Genomic DNA, 16,475 nt, shown 5'->3' with positions numbered 1-16,475 from the left:
GTTTTATTTGAGAATGAGTCAAGCCTAAAGTGCTTTTTCTGAGACCAGTGTGTTCAAAGAAGTGCGTATATTAAGTATAATTACCAAAGTTTCATAGAAGTTTAATATTCAGAGCTCAGCATAAATGAGTACACCCCTTTTTTAAAATGAATATTTTTATCATTTCAGAGTAAATTTAGGCAATAAACTTTGGTGGATTTAATCAAAACACATTTATTAACAGTTACATCCTTTAAAAAAAAGTTTAGTAACGTAACATCTTTAGGAATATAAAGATAATATGTTTAAATTCAAACATTGCAAAAAAATATTTACAAACTACAAAACTTAAACTAAATTGTATGTATTACGTTTCTCTTGATTTTTCCTATTTATTTAAATTTGATTTCATGTTTTCCCTAATATATTATTTAAGTGCTCATTTTTGGACTTTTTAGGTTAATTTAATTTAAGGTTTTTTGTTAGATTATTTAATTTTGGCTTTGGTACCGACTAATCTATTGTATATGCACAAATATATTATTGTAAATAAAATATTCATTCAAAAGAGAGATCTGTGAGGGGTGTATTCATTTATGCTGAGCACTGTGTATCTTGTTTGTCTGTTACAGTCCTTAAAATGGTCTATAAGCCTTTTACTGTGGGACTGAATCTATGTTGGAAAATGAAACATTTAAAAACTACCCGAAAACACTGTAAATTATTTTTGATCTTGTATTAATATGTTCTATTGCTAGTTTATTAACTTTAGTTAGTTTATCTAAATACTAACTGCACAATATTTTCATTAAAATACTTGTATTGGCCTTTATGTGACTCAAAAACTAATATTATTCAATCTGTAAACCTGCAAGTTGTTTTTTTACCGACAAAAGTATTTCCCATAGTTTCTTCCGAAATCTTTGATGCTTATTTAGTATATATTTTCTGACCAAAACATGGTTTACCAAATAATGTGAAATTTCATTTAAATAAAACTATAAATATGTATCCATTTTCATCAGTTGTATTTTTGTAGCCACTGATAAAGTCTTTATGTTGTATCAGTAGTCTTTTGTGCTGACTTGGTGTGCAAGAAAATGTCATTAATGATGAAAACAGTTGTGCTGCTTCAAATCTTTTAGAAAACTGTGATATTTTGGAGGGAATTTTCTGATAAATTTTCAATTTAAAGTTCAAAAGAACAACATTTACTTGAAAAAAAGGAACAACATTAACGTCACATTTGATTCATTTTATGAAATATATAAATATGAATTGCTTTAAAAGTTTTAAATAGTAGTATAATAATAATAACAATAATAGTAAGTAATCATTTCTGGACACATTAGATACATAAATAAATAATAAGTGGTTCTAAAAATAGTTATTCCATCATATTAGTCATCTTGTGGATAGCAAGTGATAAAGTCATCTAAAAATCGTCAAGCATTATATTTATATTTCACCGTCTGGTTAAAGAGTTTCCACAAAGGCAAACAGACCATTGTGCTGTAGCTTAAACCTATCAACTCCTATACAGTCAGCCATTGTCTATACAAACACATAAAGCCCTATATAAATACAAAAAAAGCCATTTAAGCAACACATTTCAACACTGCAAATTCAGTATTATACCATGACAACTGCTGTCTATATTTTTAGCGCTGAAAGAAGGGGAATGAAACAAGCACATAAAGAATACTGAAAGTGTCAAAACGATTTGTACTTAACTCTCATAAGCTTTTTTGTCCGACAAGTGACACTGAACTCACCCCAAACCACACACACACACACACCTGCGTTTACACGAGCAAGCGTTTTTGTAGGACCTAAACGCCCCGTCACTCCAGACAGAAGGCTGTGGTTGGCATGAAAGCGCTATCCCAGCTAACATCTGTACGCTAACTTAGGGCACAACAACTACAGGCCTAATCTCCACGCAGACACAAACAAAAAAACAAAGCTGAAAGTCAGGAGCCGGTCCAGGACGCTCACTGTCTCTCTGTGTCTCCATTTCTCAGCATTGTGCAAGAGAGTGTGAAGGCCAGGAGTGCCTGTCCAGTTTCAGGGATTTGAATTAAAGCAACATGTTTTGATTGCTGGACGACTACAATCAAACACAAAGGGTGAGTTGAACAGCACCAGCTTCTGATCCCCAAGGCAATGACTCACTTCTTTAGATGAGTGCAGAGGATGTGTAGGACTCTGAGAAGAGCACTGTTGAAGCAAACAACAAAACAATGGAGAAAAAAAAACAGGAGCCAGCCACCAAACACAGCGCAACATTGAAGTGAGTGTTGTGTGGGTCATCAGCGCCCTCCACTGTCATGTAGAGGGAACTACTATTTAATTCATTTATTTCTGGGGTGCCCAAACCTTTTCCTTTAAAGGTCCAAAAAGCAAACTTGATTGAGGGTGCGGGTCAAATATATTCCAAACTGTATATATTAAATTTGCCATGGGTAATTTTCTCATTTATTCTGTAATATTTTAAGATAACTAGAAAATATGCTTTAAATCATACTAGCACAGTATCATTTTTAACATTTAAGAATGAATTAATTAAAGTAAAACATAAAGAATCCCATTTTAACACAATTTTAATGCTGAACACACTAGTCAAGCTTACTTTGATTTGCTCACAGATGTCTTGTGCAGTTTGCTGACAGTATTTACATTTTAAGAGTCTGATTCGTTAACAGTATTTATGAATCATTTAACTTTAGTTGGCTTTTTTGTAGCTGAGCAATAAAACAAAGAAACAACAGGTTACGTTAAATCCGAAATGACAATCACTGTCAAAGGCATTCGCCCCAACCACCTCCCCATCATTCTCCCTCTTTTCAGATGGGATGTTGGGCCAAACCAATGGTTACCATGAGCCAACTTTGACTCGCAGGCCCTACTTTGGGCATTTCTGATTTATTCAGTCTAGTGGCCTTTAAGGTTAAAGACAATGTAATCCACTAAGAAAAAATATGTTTCACTAAGAAATTTTACAAATAATGGCAGGTACACACATAAAAATAAAATAATAATAGAAAGACTTCCCTTAAATCAAACGATCTATAAACCTTTATTTACAGAACTGAAAAATGCTTTTATTTCACAGTGTAGAATGTTACACTTTGAAATGTTTCAGAATGTTAATGTCATTATTAACAAGTAAAAAAATCTGGTGGCATGAAAAATAACATTTTAATACTTAATATATAAGCCTTACACAATTTTATTCAATATAATATAATATATGTAATAAATAAAATTGTCTTAAAATATATTTACAGCTTATAAATAGATAATAAAGTTTAATTTAAACATATATTTCAAATACATAATATATGTAAATATTATATAATATAAAGTTGATTTTAAAATATTTTTACAGCCTATTAATAGATAAAAAAGTTGATCTATTTTAAATTAAAGTTTATCTATTAAAATATATTTATCCTAATAATATGAATGTAAATTATATTGTATCTTCTATTAGTCTTTGTTTTTATCCAATCAGTCAACATTTGACGTTACATTAATGTGTATGTGATAAACACGTGTACATTTTAGATTCTGCAAATGCTTTTTCTCATGTTTAAATTTATTTTTATTTTATTTTTATTTGTCTATTTGTTCATTTTAAAGGTTTTTGTGTGTGATATTATTCTTTACAGATATAAATATGACATGCAGCATGGTCAAAAACACTGCATATGAAATAACTGCGATGAACTTACGATGCTTTTTTTGTGAATTATAACGCAAGACAAAGCAAACAGTGCTTAACACATCATGACAACCATGTTGAGACTAACAATTACAGTAAATTAGTTTTTTTTAAATAAATATCAATATTGTCTCTAATTTACTAATTATTTTAGTAAATAACAAAGTCCTGCATTCTATATATGTATATTCACTCACCAAAAAATATACAATACATAAAAATTGTTGTTAATATTTAATTTATATTTTGCATTTCTACTTTACATTATTGTTGTGCAAAAATAATCATACCCTTATGCTAACTAAAAGGGACATTATTCAGTCTGTCAAATTAAGTTGACACCAATATCTCAGCGCTTTGATTTCAAAACGGATTTCATGGTGTGTTTACCAGACACAGAAGAGGAAAGACAGTTTGATTGACAGCTGGAGGGTGGGACTGCTCTATAAGCAGGTGAAGTGTGTGCTTTCACTTTGATCTGTGTGTGTGTGTGTGTGTGTCTGCCAGGCATGGGAAAGTTTGAGGCTGACAGAGTGTGTAGTTGACAGGCATTGGGGAAGTCTAGGGGTTGAAAAAGCATTCTTGAGTAAATACTCCTGAGGGCTTTGTTGTTTGAAGCTAAATCAAAGAGCACTTAGAATGATCACGAGCCAGGAGAAGCCAGCTGTACATTTGTGAAACAATGTGACAACTTGAAATGCGCCTGTCTGTAAAACCCCTGAAGGAGGAGAAACTAAATAACACTCACTCAATTACTTCCAGGCAGGTTTCAAGGGGCTAGAGCTAAAATGTAGCTCCTACAAAACCCCAAACAAGCCCGGGTTAAAATTGAGCACGACTGAAATTAAACCACTTGTGGAAAATAAATGTTAATTTTCTTTTGTTACAGTAAATAATAAACTTGTTTATTGTTTGACAAAATGTATAGTCGATGCTGGAATTACGCTGTACAACTGGTGCTGCACTGACATCTATTGGTCAGACGGCGATACTGGAGTTCAAAATTCGGCCACCAGCAAAATAATGCAAGTTGAACATGCCATGAACTAAGCTCATGAGAATGCAAGTAAACATCTAAAGGACGGACATGACGTTTCTCACGTAACCTGATTGAGATTATAAAGATGGCTTTTGTGAACAGACAATGAAAGAGATCATAGTTGTCTGGATCTGTTACCAGATCACCAACAGATATATCAAGCGCTTTCGAGTAAAGCACGTCATTGTGATATAAAACAGATTTATAATGGCATAAATAAGGGTATGCGAATCTTAATCCAATCAACATGGATTATAAAACACTCATGTATAGGCCTACAAAATACTTGGCACGTTTATAATGCCAGAGTGCCAATCCTGTCATTTCTACCATGGGTGAATAACAGTGGATTCAGATTAAAAAAATAAATAAATCAGGATCTATGAAACAATGATACCACAAACACACACACACACACACACACACACACACACACACACACACACACACTAGCACACGCACACGCACACGCACACGCACACGCACACACACACACACACACACACACACACACACACACACACACACACACACACACACACACACACAATATATACATTTATCCCATACCTGTGCTGGGGTAAAAAGGTTACTGAAAATGAAAAAATGTCAAAAATACAAAACAAATATTGAAATATTGAAAAATGCCTTACGTTGTTTTATGTACACACTACTGTTCAAAAGTGTGGGATCCGCAAGATGTTATGATCATTTAGGCTCATTAGGATCATTAGGCTGAAAAAAATATAGTAAACACAGAAATATTACTGACATTTAAAATAGCTATTTTGATTTTCAAAAATGTAAGCACAAGCTGATTTTATTAGTGTCATTACTCAAGCCATCTGGGTCAATATTATATGCTGATTTGTTTCTCAAAAAAAATGTATATTTTGTGGAATCTGTGATAATTCTTTCAAGTTTCTTTCCTAAAAGTTCAAATGTGCGACTTTAAAAAATAATAAAAAGATAATAAGTGTTAATTTCACAGAGAAAGAAAAGCCTAACTGACCCCAAACATTTCAACAGTAGTGTCAGTTTTAATTTCATAATCTTCCGTCCAATACTTAAATGAGTATAGACAGTAAATAGTCAAATATATCTATTCTATCTTAGAGTTTAATGCAGTATTTTCATCACGTGGTCCAAATGTAACTGGTCAGATTTTGTAACCTACAAATGTGAAAGATAAAAAGTACAAAGGTATATAGATTCTGATATTCCCAGATCGTAGGGCTGGGCAATTTGGCCTAAAATCTAAATCTCGTTTAATTGAACATTTTAACTCAATTACGATTAATGAACGATTATTTTATTTTGTTTAGGTTTTTTTTGCCCTCACAGTTCACTGACAGGTTTTGTACAGTAAATATGCTCACATATTACAAGTGAGAGATTTCTGAATAAAGGGTGCATTGCTTAAAATAATTGAAGGAAACACACACTATCTACTATCTATAATATATTTACTAAACCTCAAGGTTGAACAACTGAAACTAAAACACAGATTGCCTAAAACCAACAGTCAGTTTTTTCTTATTAAAAAAGTGAAAATAAATCACTTGCACTTTGGGAAACAAAATTAATATATTTTCAACGTTTTCAAAAATGTAAAATAAGCAGGATCTCTTCTAAATAAAATAGCTCTTGTATATCCTGTAAATAACATTTTAAACAGTGTGTTTCTTGAATCTTCGGTAAACAAATATTTAAATGTAAACAATAATTTTATTGTAATGGAAAATATGTCGTCTCAAGGCATCTCTGGTGCAGCTTCCAATCATCATCAATGTACTGCAAACGTGCGACGTGTGGTTACATTTTTCGAGAGGTTTGCGGTAATGCGACTGCGCAAAGGCTGCGCTGGACCATACCTGTACGTTCAACGCAGAAGTATAAATCAGCCTTGCGGGGTCATGTGACTCCACAGGCGGTAGGGAAAGTAATTGAAAAATTGACCTGGAAAAATCTGATTGATTATACAGTAGGTTCTAAATGTCGATTTCGATTACTTTTTGCTCAGCCCTGTTCAGTACCAGATCAGTTTTAAGCCTCATTTACAAGTGTTAATGAATCTTATATAAACCAGATATGTGCATTTGGGTCTGCCATTTAAGAACATAGATCAAATTTTCCTGTCAATTCAAGTCATACGTCACTGAAAAAAGCACATGACGCCAACTGCGATCACATGACTTTCAACGACGCAATGGAGGACTAAACCCTGTGGAGTCATGCTGAGGTTTAGTGTTTCAATGACCTTCAAAGATACAAAAAGTAAAAGCTTGTTTTATCCTGTGTCCATTTCAAATAGCACACTTTTTGCTTACTTTTTTACATGTCTTGGATTGTTTGCCAAGTATATGTAGTTGATCATTAAAAAACTGAATGGTCAACATATTCAAAATGGGTATCAAGAACTTCAGTTGTAAATGTGTTTAAACGATGTCAAAAACTCTCAATTTTCCCTCTCTCACAAAAACGTTAAAAGTATTTTTCTTTGTTCACTTAGGAAACTGAAATGATGACACGTCCCACAGTGCACCTCTTTATTCAGAGGCACAGTTTGATGAGGTCAAAGAGAGCAGATGTTCTCAGATATCCGCTATTGTTTTGATTTTTCTGCTCTGCACAGACCGTGAATATCCTGCTCATGTCACCAGGTACAGCGTGAGCATGAGACACAATAACAAACATTCCCACTGGCAGGACTTGAACAATGCAGGTCCACAAATCTGTAAAAACAGTGCATTTTTTTAAAAAACGGCAGCTAAAGTCGCCAGAGCGTGAGTTGATAGAGGTGCACTGAATCAGGGACTGATGCATCTGAAACATGACAGATCATTTTAATCCATGAAGTCAAGCCTATAATCAGTCAAATGATTCATCTGAGCTGGGTCAATAATATCAATGGTTGAAAAGTGCAAATGAAAAAAAAATTTGTGAATCTGATCTAACTCAAACACATTTTGGGCAAAACAAAACATAAAAAAGACATACAGGCAATCTATCAGACTAAATGTTGTTTCATCTAACATTAATTACTTAATTTGAATATTATTTCATAGTTTTACTTGAGAATTGACTAGTGTCTAACAGATTTAAGGTTGAAACAAGGGCCTGTTGAAGCAGGTCTGGATTATTCTAGAATTTCACTCTTCACCATTTGCAATATGATACTGGGGCTATTAAAATATTTCAAATCTGTATTTACCAGTGTGACAGCGCTGTCATGGTTGAGAGCAAAGGTTATGTGATTTAAAGGTTAAATATGTTTTCCAAAGCTATCAGATGCATAGATAGCTAAATATTACAACAGTTTTATGAATAATAAACAATTAAGATAAAAATAAAATACAATTTTAAATAAATGTATTACTCACTATCAAATATATATAATAAAAATACTATTTAATTGTATTTCCTGGTAAATATATTACATTTATTATGCATACTACTTTTAGTAAATACATTAAATTGATAGTGAAATTAAATTTTATGTACATTAGATGACACTGAGTTATTAATTATCACTAATAAGCTTCAGAAAGAGGTCTGGAGTTATGCTCAGTTCACCATGAATCATTCTTTTAAAATGGTTCACCTAGTACAATAAAAAATTTTCAACAAGAGCAACACAGATTTATAAGTAATCCAAACATCACGATGAACTAATATAGTGTATATAATCTTTGATTTATTCCAACAGTGACTGAAACGAGGAAACCCTTAATAAAAGCATCCGTTTAATATTATATTTTTATTTTATATTACTTTATAATTAACAATTACTTTTAAAATTCACATATTTCAACATTTATTTCTAACAAACATAATGTAAACTTTTAAAAATTAAAATCAAACTTTGTTGTAGTATTTTACTAAAGCAACTTCTATTGATATGCATTACAGTATTGTACGAGTGAGCCACACTGGACATTTTTCAGAAACACCAGTTTCACTGTACACAATGTGACAGAAAAAGCCTGAGGGACAGAGAGAAAGAGAATACAAGAAAGTCAAGAAGGAAGGCAGGCTCAGATACATATATAAATAAATTTTATAATTTGTAAAAAAATATATTTATATAACTTATCATCTAAAATACAAGAGGAGACAGAAAACTCAATCGAACAATCCGACTACAGTTGCTCAAACGGATAAAAAAAAAAAGCACCCATGAACTGACATTGAAAAGAGTGTTTGCTGTTGTTCTGTTCTTGGACATCACATGAAGAAGCAACATTATCCTCAGCTCCTTTGTCAGGCTGTTTGTAATGAGCCTGTAATGAGTTCATGTAAAATGCAGAGGGAGATCATCTATCTCATCGTGAGCAGGGGTCCCCACAGCTCTAAACTGATACAGAGGCCCAATTTCGCCCTCTCAATAGGAGGTAGTCAAAGACACAAAAATTATAGAAGTGTTTATGGCTGCTCTTGGTTGCATTTTCAAACAGAATCCAGTTAGTATTAATTATTTGGCTAGAATAAACTATATGACAATTCTCAAAACAGAAAATAAATATTTTCCATAAAAAAAACATTTGTCAAGATGAAGAAATATGGTTTATGGTTATCATCCAATGCTCAAATCATCCCTTTTTATTTATACGCTACAAAAGCCTACATTAGATAGTTTGACATTATTGCCAAATTTTGTCAAACAGAGATAATGCACTAATGAGTAAAAAAATAACAAAAGATTAGTACACTTTATATAAAAAACTAAGAAATGTATGATCAGTCAAGCCCTTAATCAATCAGTCAATCAATGTTGTATGTTAAAGAAGACGTTTCTTAATCAAAATTCAGTTTAATGAAAAACTGCTGGTAAATATCAGGCCAAGGACATTATCTAGTTTTCGACAGATTTTTAAGTGTACAATTCTTTTAACAAATATCATACATTAATTACAGGTATATGTTACCTAGAATAGCTTTGAAAATTAACCATGATTCAATCATAGTAAATGTAATACCATGTTTTTAGCACATTAATTACTGCACCATTTGTATAACAAATGCTTAAACAGTGGTCAGTGAAACGAAATCGTTAAACATTTGAGTTTTTTCTCTTTTTTGTTTTGTTTTGCAAGAATAATCTTAGTTGTTTGTGGTTTATAAATAGGTACGAAAAGAAAAGTCTATAATACAACTTATATATGAGACCGACCACTTATCTACTAACTTACTAATGTTTTCCACTTTCTTCTTTACATCTACAAAACAAAAGCCAGTACAGAATTGTCCGGACAGCAGTGAACTCTGTCTGGACAACAGAGGGAGAAGTCCTATACTGTAGATTTCGAAACATCTGACTTCTTTCGATTTTCGAAAGAACGGAAAATTTGTTTTACGGTTTACAGTTTACAAAGTTAAATGACCACACACATACATGATTCGCGGATACTAAACGCTCCACAATGCACAGGATGCTCTGGCTGTCTCATTAATAGACTTACCGATAGGTTTACAAATATTGTGTTGATCCCCTGTTACTTGAACTGATGCCGCAGGTGCAGAGTTTTTGTTGTCAGACGACTGCATAAGAATATAACTTTAGGATAAATGTACATATATAAAAAAAGAAACTGTTGCTGTGAAACTGCCACATTATTTTCTCACGATACGTTAAAATATAAGCTGTCGCTAACTTTAGAGATGTTCATGATTTCAAGTGTGTCTAAGCAACGGACGCAGCTGTAATCTCCACCGCCTTTACTTTTTCTCCCGCGTTGTTTTCCAAATTTTACGGTAAACTCCAATATCTTCCGGGTTGTTCCTTCAGTCAGGATCGGGATTTGTATCCAAAGACTAAATGCATGGGTTTTAAAAAAATCCCACGAAAGGCATATTGAGATTTTTAAGGGGAGTGTTTTGATTGTTTTCTTTAATGTCCAAATTGCACTTTCACATATTAAAAAATAATTAACCATAAAGCAATAAACCAATAACAGTTTTTTATTTAAGTGCAAATAATGTTTTTATAAAAAATAATTTCGAAAGAACCGAATTGCAAACCTAAATCAGATTTCCCTGGGATTCATGGAAGAGGGAAATGTTAGTTTGTGATTTATTATAGTTGCTTATAGGAACTGTAGTTTTTATCTTGACAAAATTAACGTCTGCGGGGCAACTAAAAACTACATTTCCCAGGAGGCACTTGTAACGCAGGTGCAGCAGCAACAACTTGTTGCCTCGTGAGGAAAGTAGGGGTGACCTCCGCAATCAGAGTAGTGGGATAGCCGCTGTCATTCGTAAGCAGCAGAAAATGGTAGGAAAAGTTCATATTGCAACTAATGTTTTAAAACAATTTCTCGTCTTGTTGTTGATACGTTCTCATGCATGTGGAAACTGGCTAAATGCAAGATTAACGTCTAGGTTTTGACTCGATTTATACCAGGAGCCAAATGTTTGTGCTGTTGGGCTACAAACACTTTTATCATGGTAATTTAATCACTTGTAAATAACAGTCATGCACTTTTGTTTGCATGTGGTATTTTATCAAACAGTTAAGATTTTTGAGTTCCATTCACAGTCCATTCAGTGTACTAGTCTTTGATTACTGATTAAAATTATAATTAATTTGCAATAGATGAGTGAAAGCAGTGGAGAAAGTGAGTTAATTGAAGAACTGAGTAAATGTCTCTCGGTTTAAAAATATCCCACTCAGCACGTCATTCTGAGGTCTGGCAGAGTTTGCCAGGACTATTTATATGTTCTAACACCTTGAGCTTCCTGCTCTTTTCTACTGGGTGGATGTTGTTATATATAACTCTTTATTGAGTTTACATTAGTTGTTCATAATTCTTTTCCTCTTGTTTTGCTATAGTCTGAGCCTATTAGAGTCTTGGTGACCGGTGCCGCAGGACAGATCGCATACTCTCTGCTGTACGGCATTGCAAAGGGAGATGTCTTCGGTAAAGATCAGGTAGAAGCAGGATTTGGCTTATGCAATGGCTTGTCACATCCAATTAGACACTGTTGTGTCAGTCAGCATGTAGTTTGACTTATTCCAAGAATAAGTACGATATATATCTGATAGACTACTGATGAAATTATTTCATGTGTCATTTATGGTCGCGTTTATGCAAGACACACTCTAATGTTTAGTTTCCCTCTCACTTTAGCCTCTCGTTTTGCTTCTGCTGGACATCACTCCCATGTTGCCTGTGCTGGAGGGTGTCGTTATGGAGCTGCAGGACTGTGCCCTCCCACTTCTGAGAGGTACATGCATACAGTAGAATGAGTGTCATGAGGCCCTGTGTTCTCTAGTTTTGTGCGAGTCTTGCGGTTTTTAGGGCTTGTGTTTTCATTGCACAAATGACAAGAGCACAGAGCAGTCTGATTGGTTGGCCATATGAGCCCCAGCTGAAAGGGCAGCTAAACTTATTAACTGTGGTCCCTATTAGAGAATGGAATGGAAAGATTGGCAGTAACATTAGAGCCAATGTGGATATGTTAGGGGAGAGGGGTTCTCTTTCTATAGTGACAAAAAAATAATATACACTGTATAAGCATTCAACTTAAAGCACCTTTAGTTAGAGCATAGGTCTCAAACTGGATTCCTGGAGGGCCGCAGCTCTGCTTAGTTTTGCTCCAACCCAATCAAGGTGTTCAAGACTACTAGAGACTATTAAGCAGGTGTGATTTGAAGGTGGTTTGAGCTAAACTATGCAGACTTGTGGCCCTTCAGGAATTGAGTTTAAGATCATTGAGTTGGAGCATCTTTGGCAATAAGTACAGAATCAAGTCTTTTGGAGTACAATGTGGGTATAAAGCTTTTCAGGTTTTCTGCCATTCTTCTCTGTAGACCATCTCAAGGTCTATTACTGTGTGATGGATGGGGTCTGTCAGTGAATAGACATTTTAGGTTTGATGTTAGATTGGGTTCAAGTTCAGCTCGGGCTGGGCCACTCAAAGATGTTAATAACCAAAGCTCGGTTGGTCCTGGAGGCCAACTCTAGTAAGAATCTTGGTTTTTCCAAACTTCTGCCATTTAATGGAGGTCACATGCTTCTGTGAACCTTAAATGCAACAGAACTGTTTTGTAGTCTTCTCTAGATCTTGTTTCAACACAGTCTTGTTTCTCAGATTTGTGGATTGTTACAAGATTGGATTTGCTCTAAAATGTACATGCATTTCTAGTTGTTGGACATTTCATCTATTCTGATGTCACTGTCTGTGAATTTGTGTTGCAGAGGTCATCCCCACCGATAAAGAGGATGTGGCATTCAAAGATTTGGATGCTGCCATCCTGGTGGGCTCAATGCCAAGGAGAGAGGGCATGGAGAGAAAGGACCTACTGAAGGCCAATGTCGCCATCTTCAAATCCCAAGGGGAGGCCCTTGACAAGTATGCAAAGAAAACCGTTAAGGTGAATAACAGGCTCATGATTTCTTGCTGTGAATTACATAGCTAATTGACCAAGCTTGACAAGGCAATATTTTGACTCCTATGTTTTAATATGCAGGTGCTAGTTGTTGGTAATCCAGCTAACACTAACTGCTTAATTGCGGCTAAATCTGCACCATCCATACCCAAAGAGAATTTCTCTTGTCTGACGCGTCTGGATCACAACAGGGCTTCCTCACAGGTAACACAAACTCTGCTGGACAACCCACCATAATGGAGCACAATACAAAGAGGTGAAATGGTTCAGTTTATACCCGTGTTTCACACTCCCTTACACTACACAATATGTCCTCTAGGTGGCATTACGTTGTGGCATTGCAGCAAACAATGTGAAGAATGTGATCATCTGGGGAAATCATTCATCTACGCAGTACCCTGACGTCCACCACTGCAAGGTGAATGTGCAGGGGAAGGACGAGACTGCCTTTGATGCAGTGAAGGACGATGCCTGGCTGAAGGGAGAATTCATTTCTGTAAGTGTCTTTGACTTTCTCCTCCTGTAGAGGTCACTGTTGATCTATTTTCTATGCTACTGAAGTAATTAGGAGGATTATGATTTGAGTAATAAGGCTATTAATTTGCCTAGGCAAACATAGTGGTCATACAAACTGAAAGTAACTGATTGGAATGATATTATCAGATTTTTAATATATTGTTCTACATCATTTTCCTTCTCAGACGGTGCAGCAGCGTGGTGCCGCAGTCATCAAAGCCAGGAAACTCTCCAGTGCCATGTCAGCCGCCAAGGCCATCTGTGACCACATGAGAGACATTTGGACTGGCACTCCTGAGGTCAGATTTTTAAAGGGTCCTTCACACTGGAATAAGCCTATTCTTAGACCAGCATTGCTCACTCTCGCGCTCACACACTATGGGAGTTAATCATAATGTATAAACTAGCATACAAGTAATTTTATACAGAATATGTTGATTGCACAATATGAGTGCCTACTTTAATTGTAAATTAAGCTATATTTTTTGTAAGGTGTTGTTTGTTTTATAGGGTGAGTTCATTTCAATGGGTGTCTATTCCACTGGAAACTCTTACGGAGTACCTGAGGACCTCATTTACTCATTCCCCATTTCAATTAAGGTTTGTCATTAAACTTACGAAAACTCTCTTTTATCTATTATTTACAAGTTTTAACCCAGTGACCTTACTCACTCAGAATCTTGAGGTCAAATGACTTCTTTCATATAAATCATACTCTATTCAATTAGAGCACAATTTGTTGCCAGTATTGGAACACGTTTCTTTTTTTCTTCAGGATAAGACCTGGAAAATTGTTGATGGGCTGCCCATTAATGATTTCTCAAAAGCCAAGATGGATGCAACAGCAGCAGAATTGGTGGAGGAAAGAGACACCGCTCTCTCTTTCCTGGGTGTTTGACTACAAACCCAACTATCTGCAACACTCTTAGATACCCAGAAAACTCCAGAAGCACGTTTGTAAAACACTTCAGAAAAACTGTGTTGTCTTCCCCTGAAACTGTTACACAAATTGTAGAACTCTGTGTCTGTGTGTGTGTGTACTTGAATCTTTTTCAGCTGGATTTTGACTTCTAATGCAGAATTGAAACCTAGTTTTACATGGACTTTAAGTGTTTCCCTTCCTCTTTTTGGTCTTCCAGCTAAACACATCTTTTACATAGGAAGAAAGCAAGATATTTCATTATTTGTAGACTGTCCTGTTCAGTCCAACGCTGCATAAAGGAGGACCAAAGCATGGAAAGGGCTTAAGTGGACATCAGCAATCAGAGTATATTAGGTCTTTCTGTGTCATTGTCCAGACTGAAATTTCAGCTGTTACATGTCTGACAAAAGTTTGTCAGAAACGGTCAAGGAACATTTCATGAGTTAATTTAAGTGCTTTGGTTACTGTAACATGATTATATGTAGAATCCAGCAATAAAACTGACATTAAAATACATTCTTGAACTTAATACTACTGTAAGTGGTGTTTTATTAGTTTTTATTTTTATATATTGGATCTTGCAGTTTACAGTGAACAATGTCTAAAACTTACTATTACAATCACTGCAATTTCATACATATTGTTTAAATTAAGAATATTTTTTTCATCTATATTTTTTCAAGATAATATTTTTTCCCCAAAAATAAGGAATATTGAACATGTTCTGTGTAACATAACATGCTGTGTATGAAAGGTGATCTGGATGTTTTATCCTGCAAGGTCACTCTTGAGAGTTTTGCAGACGTGGCTTGCCTGCTATGTTGCCAAATCACAGTAGAAAAACAATTCTCTTCAATTATTAGATTTTTTAAAAATAAACTGTATAACTGGCCTAAAATAAAAATTACACATTTTCAGCAATGAATTTTAATATTTATATAGATTTGTTGCTATTATTCATGCTACTATTAATAGGTGTCATAGTGATGTTTCATTTCACAAAAGATGTCAAAGAGATCATCGTATGTGACAAATAAGCTAACAAAACATAACCTGCAGTGGTTCCCAAAGTGGGGGTTGCAGGACGGGGTCACTTGGTGATTTCCAAAAGTAAAATAAATTTAATTAAACTATTACAATTACCATATTTTATCCATAACCCACAGAAGATAAACAGTAGTAGTCAATGGTTACATAAAAGCACCAGGTTAAACTTTCTGTCTACTTTATGGCAATCAAATACATAAAAAATGATTACAGGCCACAACTGAACAGTGAGGATGATCTTTGAGTGGCAGTCTCCAAAATTAAACCAAAAATAGACTTGTGCTAAAAAAAATGGTGACCATCGGTTTATATTAGCCTATTGTTTTGTGTGTAACATTTGTACGTTTATAACCACCTCCGAGGAATATCGAGGTCACGAGTCACTGGCACTGTTATTTTGGGGGTCATGTGCTAAAAAGTTTGGATACCCCTGCTACAAGATACTGCGATCCACAAGTAGATTATTGATAGAGGACATGGCAACATTGCACACAACCAATGAGGAATACCTGAGGTAAAATACAGTGCTCTCATTGGTTCTTGTGAATTTGCATATTTCCCTTCCGAGTTAAAGCCACTAAAGGCTATAATAAAATTAGCATTTCTTAACTTCACAAATTATAAAGAACCGATCTATCTTCCTTTATGATAATAACAAAGTGCACATGTATACATTCCTCAATCACCATTCCTAATACCGAGTAATATAAAAGACACCCATGGCCATTTTAAAGGTTAAAATGGGTGATATGTGACGTATAAATTGTTGGCAACTAAACAGGCATTGTAAACTAACAAATTTTCAGCGTATGATGTTAAGGACATTTTTTAAACAACGTTATTAGTAAAGCAC

At 34.6% G+C, this 16,475-nt stretch overlaps 2 protein-coding genes across 4 annotated transcripts in view; one reads left to right on the top strand and one right to left on the bottom strand.

Moving 5' to 3' along the window:
- wdpcp (WD repeat containing planar cell polarity effector) overlaps positions 1-10,467 on the bottom strand; it is a 91,119-nt gene extending 80,652 nt beyond the window's left edge. For all 3 annotated transcript variants that reach the window (XM_056477760.1, XM_056477761.1, XM_056477762.1), the window contains exon 1: positions 10,208-10,467. The gene's annotated coding sequence lies outside the window, so the exon portion shown is untranslated. The remainder of the gene's footprint in view (positions 1-10,207) is intronic.
- Positions 10,468-10,910: 443 nt separating this feature from the next.
- mdh1ab (malate dehydrogenase 1Ab, NAD (soluble)) lies at positions 10,911-15,104 on the top strand. Its single transcript, XM_056477344.1, has 9 exons — positions 10,911-11,019; positions 11,578-11,676; positions 11,876-11,972; positions 12,947-13,122; positions 13,219-13,341; positions 13,457-13,633; positions 13,839-13,952; positions 14,164-14,253; positions 14,429-15,104. Exons 1-9 carry the CDS (start codon positions 11,017-11,019, stop codon positions 14,549-14,551), a joined length of 1,002 nt encoding a protein of 333 aa, XP_056333319.1. The 5' UTR covers positions 10,911-11,016; the 3' UTR covers positions 14,552-15,104.
- Positions 15,105-16,475: the final 1,371 nt, after the last annotated feature.

The sequence above is a fragment of the Danio aesculapii genome, chromosome 17 (assembly GCF_903798145.1).
Source record: "Danio aesculapii chromosome 17, fDanAes4.1, whole genome shotgun sequence".
NCBI lineage: Eukaryota > Metazoa > Chordata > Actinopteri > Cypriniformes > Danionidae > Danio > Danio aesculapii.
This window is presented reverse-complemented; position numbering and strand designations above follow the sequence as displayed.

Bases quoted from the DNA above. Each gene is read 5' to 3' on its own strand.
- mdh1ab (XM_056477344.1), top strand. The intron at 13,123-13,218 runs GTGAATAACAGG...TTTAATATGCAG, and splicing joins ATGCAAAGAAAACCGTTAAG to GTGCTAGTTGTTGGTAATCC. The intron at 14,254-14,428 runs GTTTGTCATTAA...TTTTTTCTTCAG, and splicing joins CATTCCCCATTTCAATTAAG to GATAAGACCTGGAAAATTGT.